Source organism: Mercenaria mercenaria, chromosome 15 (genome assembly GCF_021730395.1).
Source record: "Mercenaria mercenaria strain notata chromosome 15, MADL_Memer_1, whole genome shotgun sequence".
NCBI classification, from domain to species: domain Eukaryota; kingdom Metazoa; phylum Mollusca; class Bivalvia; order Venerida; family Veneridae; genus Mercenaria; species Mercenaria mercenaria.
In genome coordinates, this window is record NC_069375.1 from 20,867,670 (window position 1) to 20,884,459 (window position 16,790).

The window sequence follows — 16,790 nt, forward strand, 5'->3', positions numbered from 1 at the left end:
CATCAATTCAACAAAATTCTTGTAATTACAAGTAATTAATTGTTAAAAACTATTTTAACAAGAGAAAATTCTTTAAATTATGCTTGAAAGTAGTTATATTATTATTATGAAGTTTAATGTAAGAAGGAAGTGAATTCCATATGTGTGCAGCTTTGTAGCTAAATGTTTGTTTCAGGTAGTTCGTTTTAGGTTTAACAATAGAAAGATCCATGTTTTCGATTGAGCGCAGACTGTAATGATCATTATGAACAAAATGTAGTAAATCTGAAATGTATATAGGACAATCTCCTCTTTTACTTTTGTACACTAATAATGAAATATGGTATTTGCACCTGTTCTCAAAAGATAGAAGTTTTGAATTTCTTAATATTTCATCAAAGTTGCTACACTTTGATTTTGTAATTATTTTTATAGCGCGTCTCTGCAAAGATGTAATTTTATCAGTGTCCGATTTGTGACAAAGTCCCCAGACATTGCAACAATACTCCATGGTTGACATAATATATGCATTGTAATACAATAGTTTCATCTCATCTGTTAAGAAAAATGCAATTCTTCTAAGTAGAGCAATTTTTGAGTTAAGTTTATTGGCCATGATACTAACGTGGGATTGCCAAGACAGAGTTTCATCGATATATACACCTAGAACTTTCTGACACTTCACATTTTCAATGACCGAACCGTCTAAAATTAACTCAAGTTTTTTAGTATGTTTTATTTTGACTCTAGTGCTCAATACCATACATTTTGTTTTTGAAGGATGAAGTGACATGTTATTTATTTTACACCAATTATGGACACTATTTAGGCTATACTGAAGTTCAGAGTGAATTTTTGTAATACTGTCGGCGGATTTATGTAGGGTGGAGTCGTCGGCATATAGATCAATGTTGGTAGTATTTGAAATTAACGCCATGTCATTGATATATATCAGGAAAAGAAGGGGACCTAGTATGGATCCTTGCGGACACCTGATTGTACTGTCATTCTTTTGGAATGCAGCTTCTTTACTTCTAGAGTCTGTGTTCGATTAGCTAAATAAGATTTAAATATATCCAATGTTCTGTCTGTAAAATGGTAAAGTTTCAGTTTATAAATCAGTATTTCATGATCCACCATATCAAAAGCTTTCCTTAAGTCAAGAAATATAGCCCCTATATACTTCCCATTGTCAATGTCTTTTAGCCACGTTTCTATTAGATATGTTAAAGCAGTCTGACAGGAGTGGTTAGGTCTGAATCCTGATTGATTTTTGTGTATTATATCTGTTCGTTTAAAGAAGTCCTGTAACTGTGTAGCAATGTGACGTTCAAATATTTTAGATATTGTATTAAGTACGGAAATAGGTCTATAGTTTCCTGGGTCTTGTTTGTTACCTGACTTGAATTTAGGAATAACCCTTGCTTCTTTTAATTTATCAGGAAAAGTACCATTGTATATACTATTATTTATAATAGATGCAATTGCAGAAGTAATATGATCTCCACAATATCTCAACAATCTTGGTCCGATACCGTCAAGACCAGTAGATTTTGATAAGTCAAGTTTGTCAATGATATTTTTTACATCTAATGGAGTTATGTATTCAATATTAAACTGTACATGGCGCAATTTCGCATCTAAGTATTTTTGAAGTTTTGTGAAATTTGTATCAACTAAAGGTATTTTTGTAATTATATGGGATACATTTACAAAATGGTAATTAAGGGCATTTAATATTTCCAACTCATCAGTTACGACATTATCATCAATTATGAGTTTATTAGGAATATTAAGTTGTTGGTTTTCTTTGTCATTATTGGTAATATTCTTTAGATTTTTCCACAGATGTTTAGGGGATTTATTATCTTTTACAGCGTTGTTATAAAAAGTTTTCTTACTTTTCCGTATCATAGAAGATAACTTATTTCTAGTTTTCTTGAAATTTTCAAAGTCTTTATGCTTGTAATAGTAGTCTCGGAGATAAATTGCTTGTCGAATATCTTCTGTAAACCAAGCTGGTTGACAAACCTGTTTAATTCTTTTCTGTTTAACCTTTGTGTGTTTGGCTAGAACACTGTTGATGATATCATAAAACATATCTAGCGCCAGATTTGGGTTAGATACAGTTTCGATACCATTTAGATGTGAATTTGCTAAGTCAGTTCTAAAAAGGTCTACATTAAAGTTTTTGAAACACCTGTAAACTATTGTTTCATGACTATTTATATTGTTTTTCATTGTTTTCTTTTTTGTAGATCTTGTAATAGTGACAGGTAAATGATCGCTTATAGCGTAGTCATATAAACCCGAGACAATCAAAAACAAAATATACGCAATAAGAAATACAATAACAAAACAGAAACCAGTTGTACGCACTTTCATCTATTATTGTTTAATCTTACATGGAAAAGTCACTTTTAATCGGATTATGACTCCTAGTAAGATATATAAATCCGATTAACTCGAGATCCTATTATTGAAATCATTAAAGTCACTGACCTCCAGATGTTGGTGAAATGTAATGTTTGTTTCTAAACTATTTTACAAATGCCAAATGAAGAAAAAAAGATGACCGCGTCGGAATCGAACCCGGACCGCCGCGGCAATAAAGAAATTTTCCGCTGCCATTACCAATACCGCTATAGAGGATTAAGTGTTTAAAGCGTCTTAAATATAGATATTTATAATCGAGGCAATTTACCTCGAGTAAAGTGTTACAACGCTTTTCGCTTTTCATTGTAAAAAGTAGCAAAAACAACTAAGTCACACGTGTTTTCGTAACATATAGTCTGTCAGTAATTAAGTTTCAAAGCATTCTTAAGAAAAACAGCATTGATTTCCATATATCTAAACAATCTGTTTTCCAACGATCTGGAGGCCAGTGCCTTTAAACCGATCTTGCTTTTCGACTTTTCTCTCCATTGCCAATTGACTGTATTTTTATCTATTGTTTTAGTTGTGTTCAATTGAGGTTACTGCGGAGTCCGGGTCTGTTATTGCAGCAACTCTCGCTAATGGTGGTATCTGTCCTATGACTGGCGAGAAGATATTGTCAGCCGAGGCTGTGAGGAACACTCTTTCCCTCATGCATTCGTGCGGAATGTACGATTACTCCGGACAGTTTGCTTTCAAGGCAAGTATATAATTGAACAAATTACACATCGAGGTAAATTTACCCTCATGCAACTCTTGGAGAATGTATGATAAGCACAACACTCAAAGGCAAGTTTATTTACAAGTTCATTTCAGCATAATTATGGAAATGCGTTAAGCGATTTTTCCGGTAAATTTATGCACATGAATTTATGCACATGGGAATAAGTCAATGAATATGTATAAAAGACAAGCCGGTTTGCGGGTCACTTTTGTGACAACGCCATTTGTTTGAACCAGTCGTCGGTTATAGCTACAGTTTCAACATTATTTACCAGGGAACAGTTACAATTACATTCTTTCTGAATGTCAAAGTAAAAGCAAAAAGAAAACAAAAACAAATGGTTTTAGTGTTGGAGGTGAGAGCAACGCTATATAAAAGCAGGTTTTTGGAACGTGAATGGGTGGAACTGCAACATACAAACTGATAACTTCTTGTTCGGGGAAAAATGTATAAATATGTTAGATTTAGATATAATATGTATCACAGAAAGTCACTAGGTTCTGGGGGATTGGGTTTTTAATAAAAAATGATATACTTGAAGATTTTAAAGTGACAGAATGCAATAATGAATATGAGGGTATTCTGCTGCTAAAATTACAGTGTATACATGATGATCTTTGTTTATTTCCGGTTGTATGTTATCTACCACCAAAATTTACTACCAAACAGATAGATGTACAGAGTTTTTACGATAATCTTTTAACATTGGTATATGAATATCATAAATATGCGACATTATTTTTTTGTGGCGACTTCAATAGTCGCATTGGTGATCTTTATGATTATATAGAAGGTGTTGATTCTATCATTGAGCGGGATGTTATTGGCTTTATCAGTAATGAATATGGATCTTTTCTTGTTGACTTTTTAATTAATAGTAATTTTTGTGTTCTGAATGGTAGGAACACTGAAAAATGATGATACATGTCTTAGACCTCAGGGTTGTTCTGTGGTAGATTTTTGTCTAGTTAGTCATGATGATTTGAATTTATATAAAATTTTGAGGTTAAACGTATGTCTGAACTGGTAAATTTGTTTAGTATAATGCCAGTTGCAATGCCAGATCATTCCATTTTAGTATGGGATATTATGATTTCATGTACACTTACTTGAAACGATTGTGTAATTGATGATGAAAACTGTAACTCATAACCAAAGTATGATACTCGAAATATGCCAGATACTTTTTTACAAGATACTAGTATTGTGCAGGAATTACATAATACAGTTTTTAAACTTGAGTCTAGTTTTCGAAACAAAACAAAGCTTATATCGATGAGGCGTATTCTAAACTTTGTAAGACCATAAACAAAGAAATGTTATTAAAATTAAAATTTAAGATTAAGATTAGGAGTACGTCGAGTAATTCCAAAAAAAGAACAAAAGGATGGAAAACCATGGTGAAATAATGAACTTTCAGTTTGTGAATATGAAAACAAAATTTTAAACAGCAAAGTTCCTTCTATCCGAAAAAAGTAAAGAATAGATTTTCTGATGTGCTATAAAGATTTTAATAGATTAGTTCAAAAATGTAAACGACTGTATTGGTTTAATGTTCAACAAGACTTATTACAGAATGTAAATACTGATCCAAATAAGTTTTGGAAATCTTTTGGTAAATTTGGAGTAGGTAGGATATCAGAAAAAAACATTCTATACCTATGGAAGTTGTTTGTAAACATTTGTTCCACCTCTTGTTCACTGTAAATAGACTGTTTTAAACTTTTAAATGACACTGCTTTAGTACTTATATGTCTAATTCCTAAATTTTAGATGATAAATATAGAATTTTTAATTAATGATAATACCGGTAATAGTAAATATGAGTATGTTTTAAAATCATGTCTTGCTTTTTATAGTAGAAGTCAATTTTATCTGTTGCAGTCTCTTATAATTCATATATGAATGACATTATATATTGTATTAATATTTTTATGATCTATGTTGTATATTGATGTAGAGTGAAGAGACTATAATAAAGAATAAATATTCAAAAATCTCAGTCATTTAGAGGCACGCAATATTTCAAAAATTGCAATCGTGATATGATCAAAAACCGTCAAGGTTACAAGCAAATCTTTAAATTTGCATACAAAACATTTTAAAAGCAAAAGTAGGGCATAAATGATACGGATAGAATAAATTGTGTAACTTTCAGTAGCGTTTCTAACTGTTTAATTGTGAATTGAATATATAGTTATAATATTTTTTTTTTCAATTTATATTTGAAGTGACATTTGTATTAGCTTTTTATTCTTTAAATCCACGCAATCAACACGTCACAGTATACAAGCCAACGCAGTCCGAATTTACAGTGTAAAGGCTCCCGCTGTCCGTATGTCACAGTGTACAAGCCCCCGCAGTCCACATGTCATATTGAAAAAGCCTCCGCATCCGCATGTCACAGTGTACATGCCCCTCAGCCTGCTTGTCACAGAGTACAACCACCGCAACCTATATGTTATAGTTAATAAGCCCCAACAGTCCATATGTCACAGTGAACAAGCGCCTATAGTTCTCATGTGAGTGTACAAACCTCCGTTCTTGTATCTCAGTGTATAAGCCCCTACAGTCCGTATGTCACAGTATACAAACCACTGCAGTCCGTATTTCACGTATGACACAGTTTGTAAGTCTCCGCAGTCCGTATGTCACAGTGTACTGCAATGGTTTGCACACTGTGAAATACGGACTGCCTTCGTTTGTACATTCGGACTGCGGGGGGTTTGTACACTGTGACATACAGACTGCAGAGGTTTGTACACTGTGAAATACGGGCTGCGGAGGTTTGTACACTGTGAAATACGAACTGCAGTGGTTGGTTTGTACACTGTGACATTCGGCTTGCGGGGGTTGTACACTGTGACATACGAACTGTGGGGGCTTATGTCACAGTATACAAATCCCTGCAGTCCATATGTCAGAGTGTACAACCCCCCCCCCCCCCACACACACACACACACAAGCCGTATGTCCCTGCAGCTGTATGAGACAATTGAAGTGGTTCAGAATGTGTTTCCATCTTAACACGTGGTGATATGTAAATATAAACGAAGGCGGACTATAAGGGACATGGAAACAAGAGTGACCGATATTTACCAAAGGTTTATGTATCACTTATCAATCATCAGGTTGGTCTTCCTGCAAAGTCTGGAGTGGCTGGAGGGGTAATGTTAGTTGTCCCGAACGTGATGGGTATCTTTCTCTGGTCTCCGCCTTTGGACAAGTGGGGAAATAGCTGTAAAGGCGTACAGTTCTGTGAGGTATGTTGATAGTTTGTAAGTGAAAGTTATGTTAGGGATATGTATCCCTAAGATGTTATATGTATAATCAAATGTAACGGAGAAACATCTTTAAGCTGTTGCATTGAAGAGTAAGTATAGCTGTAAAAGTCGTCTTTTCGTTTGACAGCCAGAACAGTATATGTTATTCCAAAGTATCGTTTAAAGAATGCATGAATTTTTTGAAATGTAAAATGACAAAACAAAAACCGAGTTCGCTTTAAGAGAGTTTTACTGTACATATTTTAGAATCTCGTTGCAAAGTTCAACTTTCACAATTACGACAACTTGAAGCACACACAGAAAAAGATCGACCCCCGTGGACGTGCGATGGAGTCAAAGGCCCAAGATGTTGTCAATCTTCTCTTTAGTGCTTATAATGGTGACGTTACCGCTATGAGAAGGTAATTTAAATTTATATATACCACGATACATTTCCGAAGTAATTTCGGACATTATTAATGAGCATTTTAAGTGTAAAATCAATAGTTCTCTTTGTTTTGTTTTGTAAACAAGCACAATTTTTATTTTCAAAAACTTTAGAACGAAAATACATTTTAAATCTAGAGATACCACGTATGCCGTAGATGACTACGGCCGTTGATACAGAAAGGTTGTGTACTTCAAGAGACTATGTATTGTGTTGTCAACGGTCCAAGTTTATATTTCCGGAACTTCTGCACGTGAATGTCTATTTCTGACAACAAGTGGCAAGGTTTCAGCATTTCAGCGACTGGATTTGCATAATTCAAAATTGAAAGATGATTAGGTTGCCTTATGTCTCGAAACTCATATAGAAGGTGGGGGCGGGATGCGTATCTTTACTACATCCAGAGTTATAAGCACACTTCTGAAAATAAAAAAAAAGTCTTGTAATCCTAACCACAACTAAACAAGTTTGTGCGCTACAGGAAAAAGTTCAAATCATTAACATCGCGAGTGAATTATCAATGATAAAGTTTTTCTGCCAGTGGTTACATCACTGAGTCTTATTCTAAATGACGAGTTGGATTAGTAAAATCCGATTCGTGTGAGATGGCACAGATTTTTTTATATTTGCTAGCACCTTTCAGTAACAAATGAATATTTTGTCATTCGACTTATTACAAATAGACCATAGTTAATAACAGCGCAATTTAGAAAAACGAAATTCAAAAAGAGGGTATGAATGAAGGATTGTGAGGCTGTTTTGTGTTCCTTTATCTTTAATGTTCGATACGTTTGTATCTATTTTTGAGATAACATTTGTCCTCTGAAAAGAAAATTGTATTTGAACAACCGGCATGGTAATTGTAGCAGCGAAACTGTAAATAAACTGCTCTCTGTTTCTCATAGAGTGTCATTGAGAAACAGTCACTGACATAAAACAGAGAAAACTATTCCTAAATCCGCCCCACCAGTCATCTAGGGATTTGATTAGTTTTGTTCTTAACACTTCAACTCAACCTAATTTCAGCGGGATATATTGTCACATGATTCATTATTTACCTGAACTCAAGACGTTGTGCTGGGGCAGTGCAGTCCCTTTTTTTCATTAGTACATTGAATCGTTTCACGTATGACATATTCATGTGACAAGTACCTGCTTAAGCATGAATTCGAAAAGCCAAGACATCGTGACATACATCAGCACCTTCAAACAACCTGTTCAGATGTTTGTTTTGTTTGTTTCATTGCCAGATATTCCCTACTTGGAATGGACATGTCATTAGCTGATTACGATGGTAGGACGGCACTCCATTTAGCCGCCGCAGAAGGTCACGAGACCATTGTTAAATTTCTACTGGAAAAATGCAATGTTTCGCCGTACGTTGAAGACAGGTACGAGTCAAGTGTATTGTTGTTAATTTTTTGGTAGTTCAGATGCTATACCCTTACGACATTTCCAAGAAATGCCTACTTTTTTCTTACTTTTTATTCGGGATAAATTGCAGAAGCCATGTTTAAAACGTCCAGTTTCAAAGAATAAAACATGGAAAATTTAACGCAAATATTAATTTTAGTTTTCTTGAACTGAATTTAAATCTGTGTAGGGATATTGAGATATATAGCAGAAAGTAGCTAACTATACAGATTATCGATTACAATAATAACCTCATGTATATTTGATACATGAATTTTTCGAACTCTTAACATTTTTAGAAAATAATAGATAAATAATCTACCATATATTTTTGTTTTAAGATGGAACTGCACACCATTAGAGGACGCTAGGAAATTTGGTCATGCAGAAATCGCTGCCATTTTGGAGAAGTACATGTCGTCACATCCGGAACGTGATGATTATGAGATGTCTAGAAATATGAAGAACCTCAGCTCTGACTGAACTGTGTGTTTTTGTTTCACAAGACTATTTAAGAAGCTAAAGAGTTAATATATTTATTCTAAGAATGTACCATTGTTCTGATCTTTATGAACAGGTGTTTGTCAGATGCAGTGTTACGTACAAGAGGTAAACCATGGGTCCTGCCGGACTTCGACAAAACCTACGATTGATGAGAAAGGTCAGATGTAGCTGAAGCGGAAACAGACCTTTAAGTGTTTATTTCTTCAAAGTTTTGAAGATGACTTTGTATCTTAGCAACAAATCACCTAGAACGACGCTGTCCTGAAATGTCAGAAACTAGGAAGTGTTGTTTTACTGTTTGGTAAATTGTTTTACTGTTTGGTAAACTGTGTTGCGCCTGTGTTAGAGTAGTGGTGTATAAAATTACAGAAATAGTACTGTAATTTTGTGATACAAATTATATCTTCATTGAAATGACAATTAATTGCGTTAATAGTGCTTTGTATGATAGATATTTGTCACGTAAAAAATGGGGATCCCCTCTGCAGAGATGAGTTTCGAGCCCGAAATTTCATTCTTTTGTATTCATTTTTGTTGAATATTATATTGGCAGATATACAAACGTGGTATTTTATTTTTTATTTCTATCAGTTACAAATACAAAGGAAGACAATGTTGTTGAACCATATTTTCACAAAATACTTCCATCACACTTGTGAAGAATGTACGATCATATTCTCTGCATAGGTGAAGAATGGGGTATAATTTTTCGCACACAAACCGAATACACTCTCCTCTGTTTCTGTGTAATTTGTGATCGATATCTTTTCATGCTTATAGGTAATACATATTGTAATAACACAGTTTCATAAATTCAGCAATTATAAAAAATAACGGGTACTTTGATTTTCTACATCCTATATCTAATGCTCATTATGTGAGGGTTTATTTTTGCTGTCTGATGAGACAACATGCATCGGCTAAGTATAATGTAATTTTGTGGTCCATGATGAGATTCAGTTTTAGGCCCTTAGTCCTATAATAGATATCTATATATCCTATATAGAATCAGTTTGTAGTTTAGCAGAGGCCCCGTTTCAACAAATATGGAACTTTCTACAGATACTTTGATTTTAAATAACCATAACCTAGTACTGATCTTCAATATGGCCAATACAACAATGACCATGAACCAACATCACAACAGCCCTTGAATAATTTTTTATCAAAATCAACCCATAGAATGATAAAAGCCTATGAATTCTTAAAAGTGCATTGATTTTGATGTTATTTTACACTTGCGTGTTGTTTAAAATACAAATTGGTTCGCAGTTTCAGTATACATGTACCAGATCCATACGTGAATTATAACTTCGACTTTAATATCAAAATTTAACTTAAACTGTACTACATTTCACTCCACGAAGTGCAAAATAAATATGTTCAAACTAAAAATAGTCTAAAGTAAACCATTACAATAAATATTTACACGGTCAAAATTACTATTTCTATATGCTTTAATCTTGATATCTTCGTCGGTAAAATTCATTGACATATTTTTATGTAAAACAGCGCTGTAATGCATATTATAAAAAAAGTAGCACCTTCGCCAATAAATATATACTAATCCGCTTAGTCTTTAACCCATTGACTAAAAATTTCAATATACTTAATACATACCCATAGTTTTAACCCTACATCGTGAAAGGAATATTTATGTAAATGTTACTGATACATCAACAACACACCATTGTAATAAATAAGATAACTCTATCTTTACTAAAACATTTTTAACGAAAGTTGCGTTTGTATTTATATTTACTAAATAAAGCAACTATAAACTCCACAAAATACAATTGAAACTCGTTACCTCGAATTCCAAAGGATCGAGGAGCGTTTCAGTTTTAGGAAACCGAAATTCAACTTAAAATAGTATTTTATGCACGTGTTTTCAAGACGGAACTTAAAAATACTCTCGAGATAGCCCGAATTTTTAGTTAAGCCAGTTCAAGATGTCGAGTAAATGATCAAATACAATACAGTGGTTGGTTGAATGATAATAAATGTAATATAAAGCAAACCAGTTATCAATTGAAAGATCGTCTTGTATAAGAATTAATCGAATATTAATTTATTCAATTACACAAAAAGTATTCAAGCTAAGTTCATAAAACCTAATATGTGGATAAAGGGCAATATTTAGGTTATGAACGTATGTCTGTAGGTCATAGATCAAGGTCATTGAAGGTCAAATAAAAATGTTTCTGCTGAATAACTGTTATATTTATTGATGGATTATCTTGGTGTTACACATAAATGATCCTCATGATTAGACAATTTGTCAACTCATGATCTATGCTTGTTGATTAAAGGTCAATGTAACAGTTTTATGTAAAATAAAATTTGTTTCTAATCCCTAAGTTTAATTGTATTGCAGGTTTTTTTATCACAACACAGAAATGACCCCCACGATTAGACTATGTGGCACGCACATGACCCATGGTTGTCGGTCAAAGGTCAATGTCACTACAGAAGGTCAAGTAATATTGTTGCAGCTCTATAACGTTTATGTGTATAAATGAATAACTAAGTACTGACTGCACACAAATGTATGTTCCAAATGATGAGACAATGTATTGTGTACATGATCTATACTTATAGGTCAAGGTCACTATTGAAATTTATGTAAAATAATTTGTTTCTTAGCTCCCTAATGCCTTGAAGCCTTTTTAGTCCTAAGACTGTTGCCAACAACGAACACTAACAAAGTTTTTCACCCGTAAGGGACTTCTGTATTACCACTGCAATACTCGGTTACTTGTGCCGGCCGCAGGCCGGTATTGATTTCACCTTTACTTCCTGTAAATATCTGGGACGAAGGTCATTTAACAGCTGTTTAAAACTGTTCATTTTGATTGGTGGATGAAAAATTCCACAGGTTTTCGAATGGAATGAGATAATTTATTCTTAAGGGGTGTTCAGGTGCTCTGAGCTGTATTGTTAGCAGGTGCTCTGAGCTGTATTGTTAGACAGTATAATACCGGCGTTGCAAGACTTCTGTGGAAAGAGCTTACGTCATAAACATGAATCCCATCGGTAGTGAAACTGTGGCAAAGTACGACTACAAACCTACCACTCTGATACGGAGTGATCTCCCGTAAACGATTTACATTCAACTCGTCCCCTAGTCAACTCGTCCCCCAGTCAGCTCCTCCCCATTTTGGTCATTTCGTATCCCTTTACGATTTCAAAACCCTCCTTTTTAGTCCTTTTTTGTCAAAGTTTCCCAGCTTATGATTAATATAATTATGATGTAAAATATGTGTTCTGTAAAATATGTTCTACATCAAAAACATGGACATTTTGCTTTAAAAACTACATTTTGTTTGGCTTAATAAATACCCGATCGTATGTAAAAGTGCAGAGTGCATGCACGTTTCGAAGCTTAAAGTGTGCATTGACTAATGTGGCCGTGTATCTTTCTTTAAAGATACTTCTTGTTCTAATCTGTTATTTAAATTCCTTGAGAAATATACAGTCATAATCGTAACCTGTCATATTATGTTTCTGTACGTAACATGATCATCCTAAAAACTTGCAAAAATATTCATAAACTCGAAACGTTTTCTAAAGGATGATTTATAACATTATTAAATATATATTTGTGCTGAAAAAAGCAAACATTTTTGATGGCTTCCTTTCTTTTACATCTTCGCATATACATTAATATTATTGAGATAAGCGAGTCTTTTATCCTGGCAATCTCCTAAACTTTTAAAAGCTGTAGTTTTCTGAATGAAATAAAATTTCAAACTGGCTGGTTTTTGACCTTTGTTTAGGATGACAGTCATTGTTATGACAATAGCCGACTTTTATTACATGTGAATGAAACATTTATGTCCTCCTGAGTTTGAAATATAAGCTTTCAGGTATGACAAGGTAGTATCAAATTCATCACGTTGGACAATTTAAGGGACGTATTTTTTTTTGTTTACGAGTAACATAATCCCCATGGAATTTTTGTTTATTGTGATTCTTTTTTTTTTTTTTATGAAATTTCCAACGAACTACGCCTAACTAATAAGGATCATTTTATCAACATTCTATCATGTATCATTTAGGTTGAACTTCGCATACTTTCATAGTATACATTTTATGAGTTTGTATGCAAGCAGCTACATAGGGTCAATTCATTTCACCCAACCCAGTCACGTGAGCGGCAACAAAAAGTATCAAACTTCTAATTTGTTTTGATTTTTTTCTATTGTGACCTGTTCCAAATAAGTTTGTGATCTTTTTCTTGGAGTGTGTTTCTACCTTTCCTGGTAATAACCACAAATTTTCAAATGACAATCCGAATGTATATCGCGAAACTATTTGATTGCCGCTTACCCTATCTCGGATAGACCCGGGCAGAAATAGTACACAATAATAATATGACTCAGAAGCTGGCGGAAAGGATCAGACCAGTGAAAGATATTTGTCTGCGATCACTGTTCTTTACTTCCCAGTATCGACAGCATTGTTGATCCGTAAATTTCACAGAAACGAATTCTTCATATTCTTCACACAAATCTTATAGTTGAAAGTATTCTTTCACCATTACGTACACATGTATTTTTATAGATAGCCTATCGTTTATTTTATATATTTGGTATGTTAACATTTTAAACAGTCAGATTTACGTACAGATTTATCCAGAGTTTCGATCCTTGAACTAGCAGAAATTCACTATAAGTACTGCAGTATTTAAGTAGGGTCAATCATTGACCAATCATATTGTATTTTTAGCAGACTGCAAATACCTATGGAAAGCCAGCCAAGTTCAAGTGGAAGAACAACGTAGAGGATAATTGATGTTTTTGTGGGTATAAAGATGACCAATATACTGATTTACTAACAAACTTGCAAAACTCCAACTTGCGCAAAAGAAACTTTGAATAAAAAATACATTCTTTAATTAAATGTATTTGTTTGTGAATAATCTGCTAATGAAAGAATCTGGTGCATTATTTTTGAACAGATTTACTTTGCATTAATCAATAACTAAATGTCAAAGTCTTGTGGTGGTGGTGGTAGTGGTAGTAGTGGTGGTGGTAGTGATGGTTGTGGTGGTGTTGCTGGTGTAGTAGTGGTGGTGGTGGTAGTAGTAGTAGTAGTAGTAGTAGTTGTGGTGGTAGTAGTACTGGTGGTAGTGGTAGTAGTGGTGGAAGTAGTGGTGATGGTGGAAGTGGTAGTGTTGGAAGTGGTAGTAGTGGTGGTGGTAGTGGTAGTAGTTGTGGTGGCAGTGGTAGTAGTGGTGGTGGTTTTGATAGTAGTGTTGATGGTAGAGGTAGTAGTAGTGGTGGTGGTGGTGGTGGTAGTGGTAATAGTGGTGGTGGTAGTGGTAGTGATGGTGTGGTAGTAGTGGTTGTCGTTGTGGTGGTGGTGGTGGTAGTGGTAGTAGTAGTGGTTGTAGTTGTAGTGGTGGTGGCAGTAGTAGTGTGGTGGTAGTGGTAGTGGTGGTGGTAGTAGTGGTGATGGTAGTGATTGTAGTGGTGGTAGTGGTAGTAGCGGTGGTGATAATGGTAGTGGTAGTGGTAGTGGTAATGGTAATGGTAGTTGTGGTTGTGGTTGTGGTCGTGGCTGTTGTAGTGGTAGTAGTGGTGGTGCTAGTTGTATTAGTGGTAGTGCTAGTGGTGATGGTAGTGATTGTAGTGGTGGTAGTGGTAGTAGTGGTGGTGGTAATGGTAGCGGTGGTGGTAATGGTAGTGGTAGTGGTAGTGGTAATGGTAGTGGTAGTGGTAATGATAGTTGTGGTTGTTGTTGTGGTCGTGGCTGTTGTAGTGGTGGTGCTAGTTGTATTAGTGGTAGTGCTAGTGGTGATGGTCGACGTATATTGGAAGTGGTAGTAGTGGTGGTAGTAGTGCTTGTCGTTGTGGTGGTGATAGTGGTAGTAGTTGTGGTGGTAGGGATGGTGGTAGTGGTAGTGGTGGTGCTAGTAGTGATGGTGGTAGTGGTTGTAGTGGTGGTGGTGGTACTGGTAGTGGTAGTGATGGTTGTAGTGGTAGTGGTAATAGTGGTGCTGGTGTGGTAGTTGTAGCAGTGGTGCTGGTGTGGTAGTTGTAGCAGTGGTGCTGGTGTGGTAGTTGTAGCAGTGGTGCTGGTGTGGTAGTTGTAGCAGTGGTGCTGGTGTGGCAGTTGTAGTAGTGGTAGTAGTCGTCGTATACTTCTTATAAAAAATCCGATATATTCGCGTAGGATCTATTACCGAACTTCGTAAGGAATCTTGGCTAACGTAGGACACTTGACCCCAAGTGTTTAGGAAATGTTAAGGGGTAAATACCCATATACAACCCTTATCTGGGCCCCCGAATTCTTCTATTCTTAAACCAGAGTACGTAGGAAATAGATCACAATAAAAAAATAGTAAAGATAACGGCAGAAATTCCTGACAGTCACCACAAATAGGTCTACTAAAATTGGTCTACTACATAGGTCAACTACATTAGTATTACATCGACAAATATCGCTAGTCTACCTTTAGTCCGTGCTGCACCGACTGCTGAATGTGTCTCTGTATGCCTTTGTGCGCAATCGTAATAATTTGTAATCCGTTCCCGGTCTTTAAAGCATTATAAGTTAATGTGTGGGTCATTCATTTGAACAACACGAGATATCTATAGAAAAAATTATGGGTTGATAATATGGAAATTATAAATGAACCACATTTTAAAGTTTTACTACATTCAACTGCGAGGGTTTTTTCAAAACGTTGGTGCGTTTATATGAGCTTATATTGCTTAATTTGCATAAGTTTGCCGACCAAACTCGTTCAACACGAATGTTATCGATTCTCTCGACTCCTACACGACTCTTATACGAGCATTTACGACTCCTACACGACGATCATCTCAATCATTACATGGTTCCTATCCTTTCTTTTCTAATGAACGGTCATTTTCCGGTGGAGATGATCGGGAAGTAATCAAGTGCAATCGGATAGCGTTCGAACTAATCTTGACAGCAGATCGCATCGATCGGGTGGCGATTTCGTACAGCTATCGAGTATCGTTTTTCGATCTTTTTCCGATCAAGGCAATTTCTAAACGATCAAGAGTTGATTTCTTCATGATCTTTTCACGATTTCTTCACGAACACTTGCCAACCGACCGCTACGTTTTTCACATATCAAAAATGGATAAAAAGTCCGAGCATTGCCGATCAAAGTAGACCTATAACGATCATTCCGACCTCTTGCCGTCGAGTTCGATCTGTTACCGACCATTTCCCAATTTCTTGTCAAGGTTAAGTCGACCGCCATTCGACGGCCGCACGAACGCAGTGGATAACTTTCCGAACCCCTCGATCGGTAATTGATCAAACAAAGACACAAGACTGATCATCCCGACCGCACTCCCGAGCGGGATAGTCCAGTTCTCGAACAATAGTTTGGGAACGATCGGGTCAATTTGGTCGACCGTGTGAATCTAACATTAGCAAAATATATGTGGCGTAACTGAGATGTGTCAGTAAAATTTGATTGTTTAAAAAAACAAACTTTTCTTGCCAAACTGATGAAAATGCGATGTATTAGTTGAAAATTTCGTATTTCTTTGCCCATTTCTGTATGCAAGATGTTCGTTTTAGTGTGCCTATGAAAACCTAAGTCCAACGTATACATCACATATTTTGTATCATATAGGTTTCATGCGCGTGCTATTTTCGATCTTCGATCGAATTTTTCACTCGTGTTATATATTCACTCTGTGACATATACGGCTCAACAGTGCTTTACTGCCAAAAGTATTAGACTCAGTTTTTGAAGGGTTCATTTTAAGTGAGTTCTTATCATTCCAGCTCTAAATCTTCATTGCCCCTTGTTCAGGTTCTCGTTGACTGAATTTGTTGTTGTTGTTGTTGTTGTTGTTTTTTGCAATATGATTATCTGCAAGCTCATTGACGATGATGCATGGTAGAATGAAATCAAATAATGTTCCTTTAAAGGTAATAAGCATATGCCAAACTTTATAAGCGGCTAAGTTTTTTAAAGAGCACTATAGAATTTGCGCTCGAGTAATTTTCGGGGTTTCTTTTTACGTTT

At 35.2% G+C, this 16,790-nt stretch overlaps 1 protein-coding gene across 4 annotated transcripts in view; it reads left to right on the forward strand.

Annotated features, from left to right (window-relative positions):
• Nucleotides 1-12,438, forward strand: part of LOC123547740 (glutaminase kidney isoform, mitochondrial-like) — a 31,899-nt gene extending 19,461 nt beyond the window's left edge. For 3 of the 4 annotated variants that reach the window (XM_053524731.1, XM_053524732.1, XM_053524733.1), the window contains 5 exons: nt 2,939-3,115; nt 6,271-6,402; nt 6,670-6,824; nt 8,101-8,241; nt 8,605-12,438. In XM_053524731.1, the coding sequence (XP_053380706.1) occupies nt 2,939-3,115; nt 6,271-6,402; nt 6,670-6,824; nt 8,101-8,241; nt 8,605-8,746 (747 nt within the window). In that variant the 3' untranslated portion in view covers nt 8,747-12,438. The remainder of the gene's footprint in view (nt 1-2,938; nt 3,116-6,270; nt 6,403-6,669; nt 6,825-8,100; nt 8,242-8,604) is intronic. The other variant, XM_053524734.1, reaches the window with a different exon arrangement.
• The last annotated feature ends 4,352 nt before the right edge of the window (nt 12,439-16,790 follow it).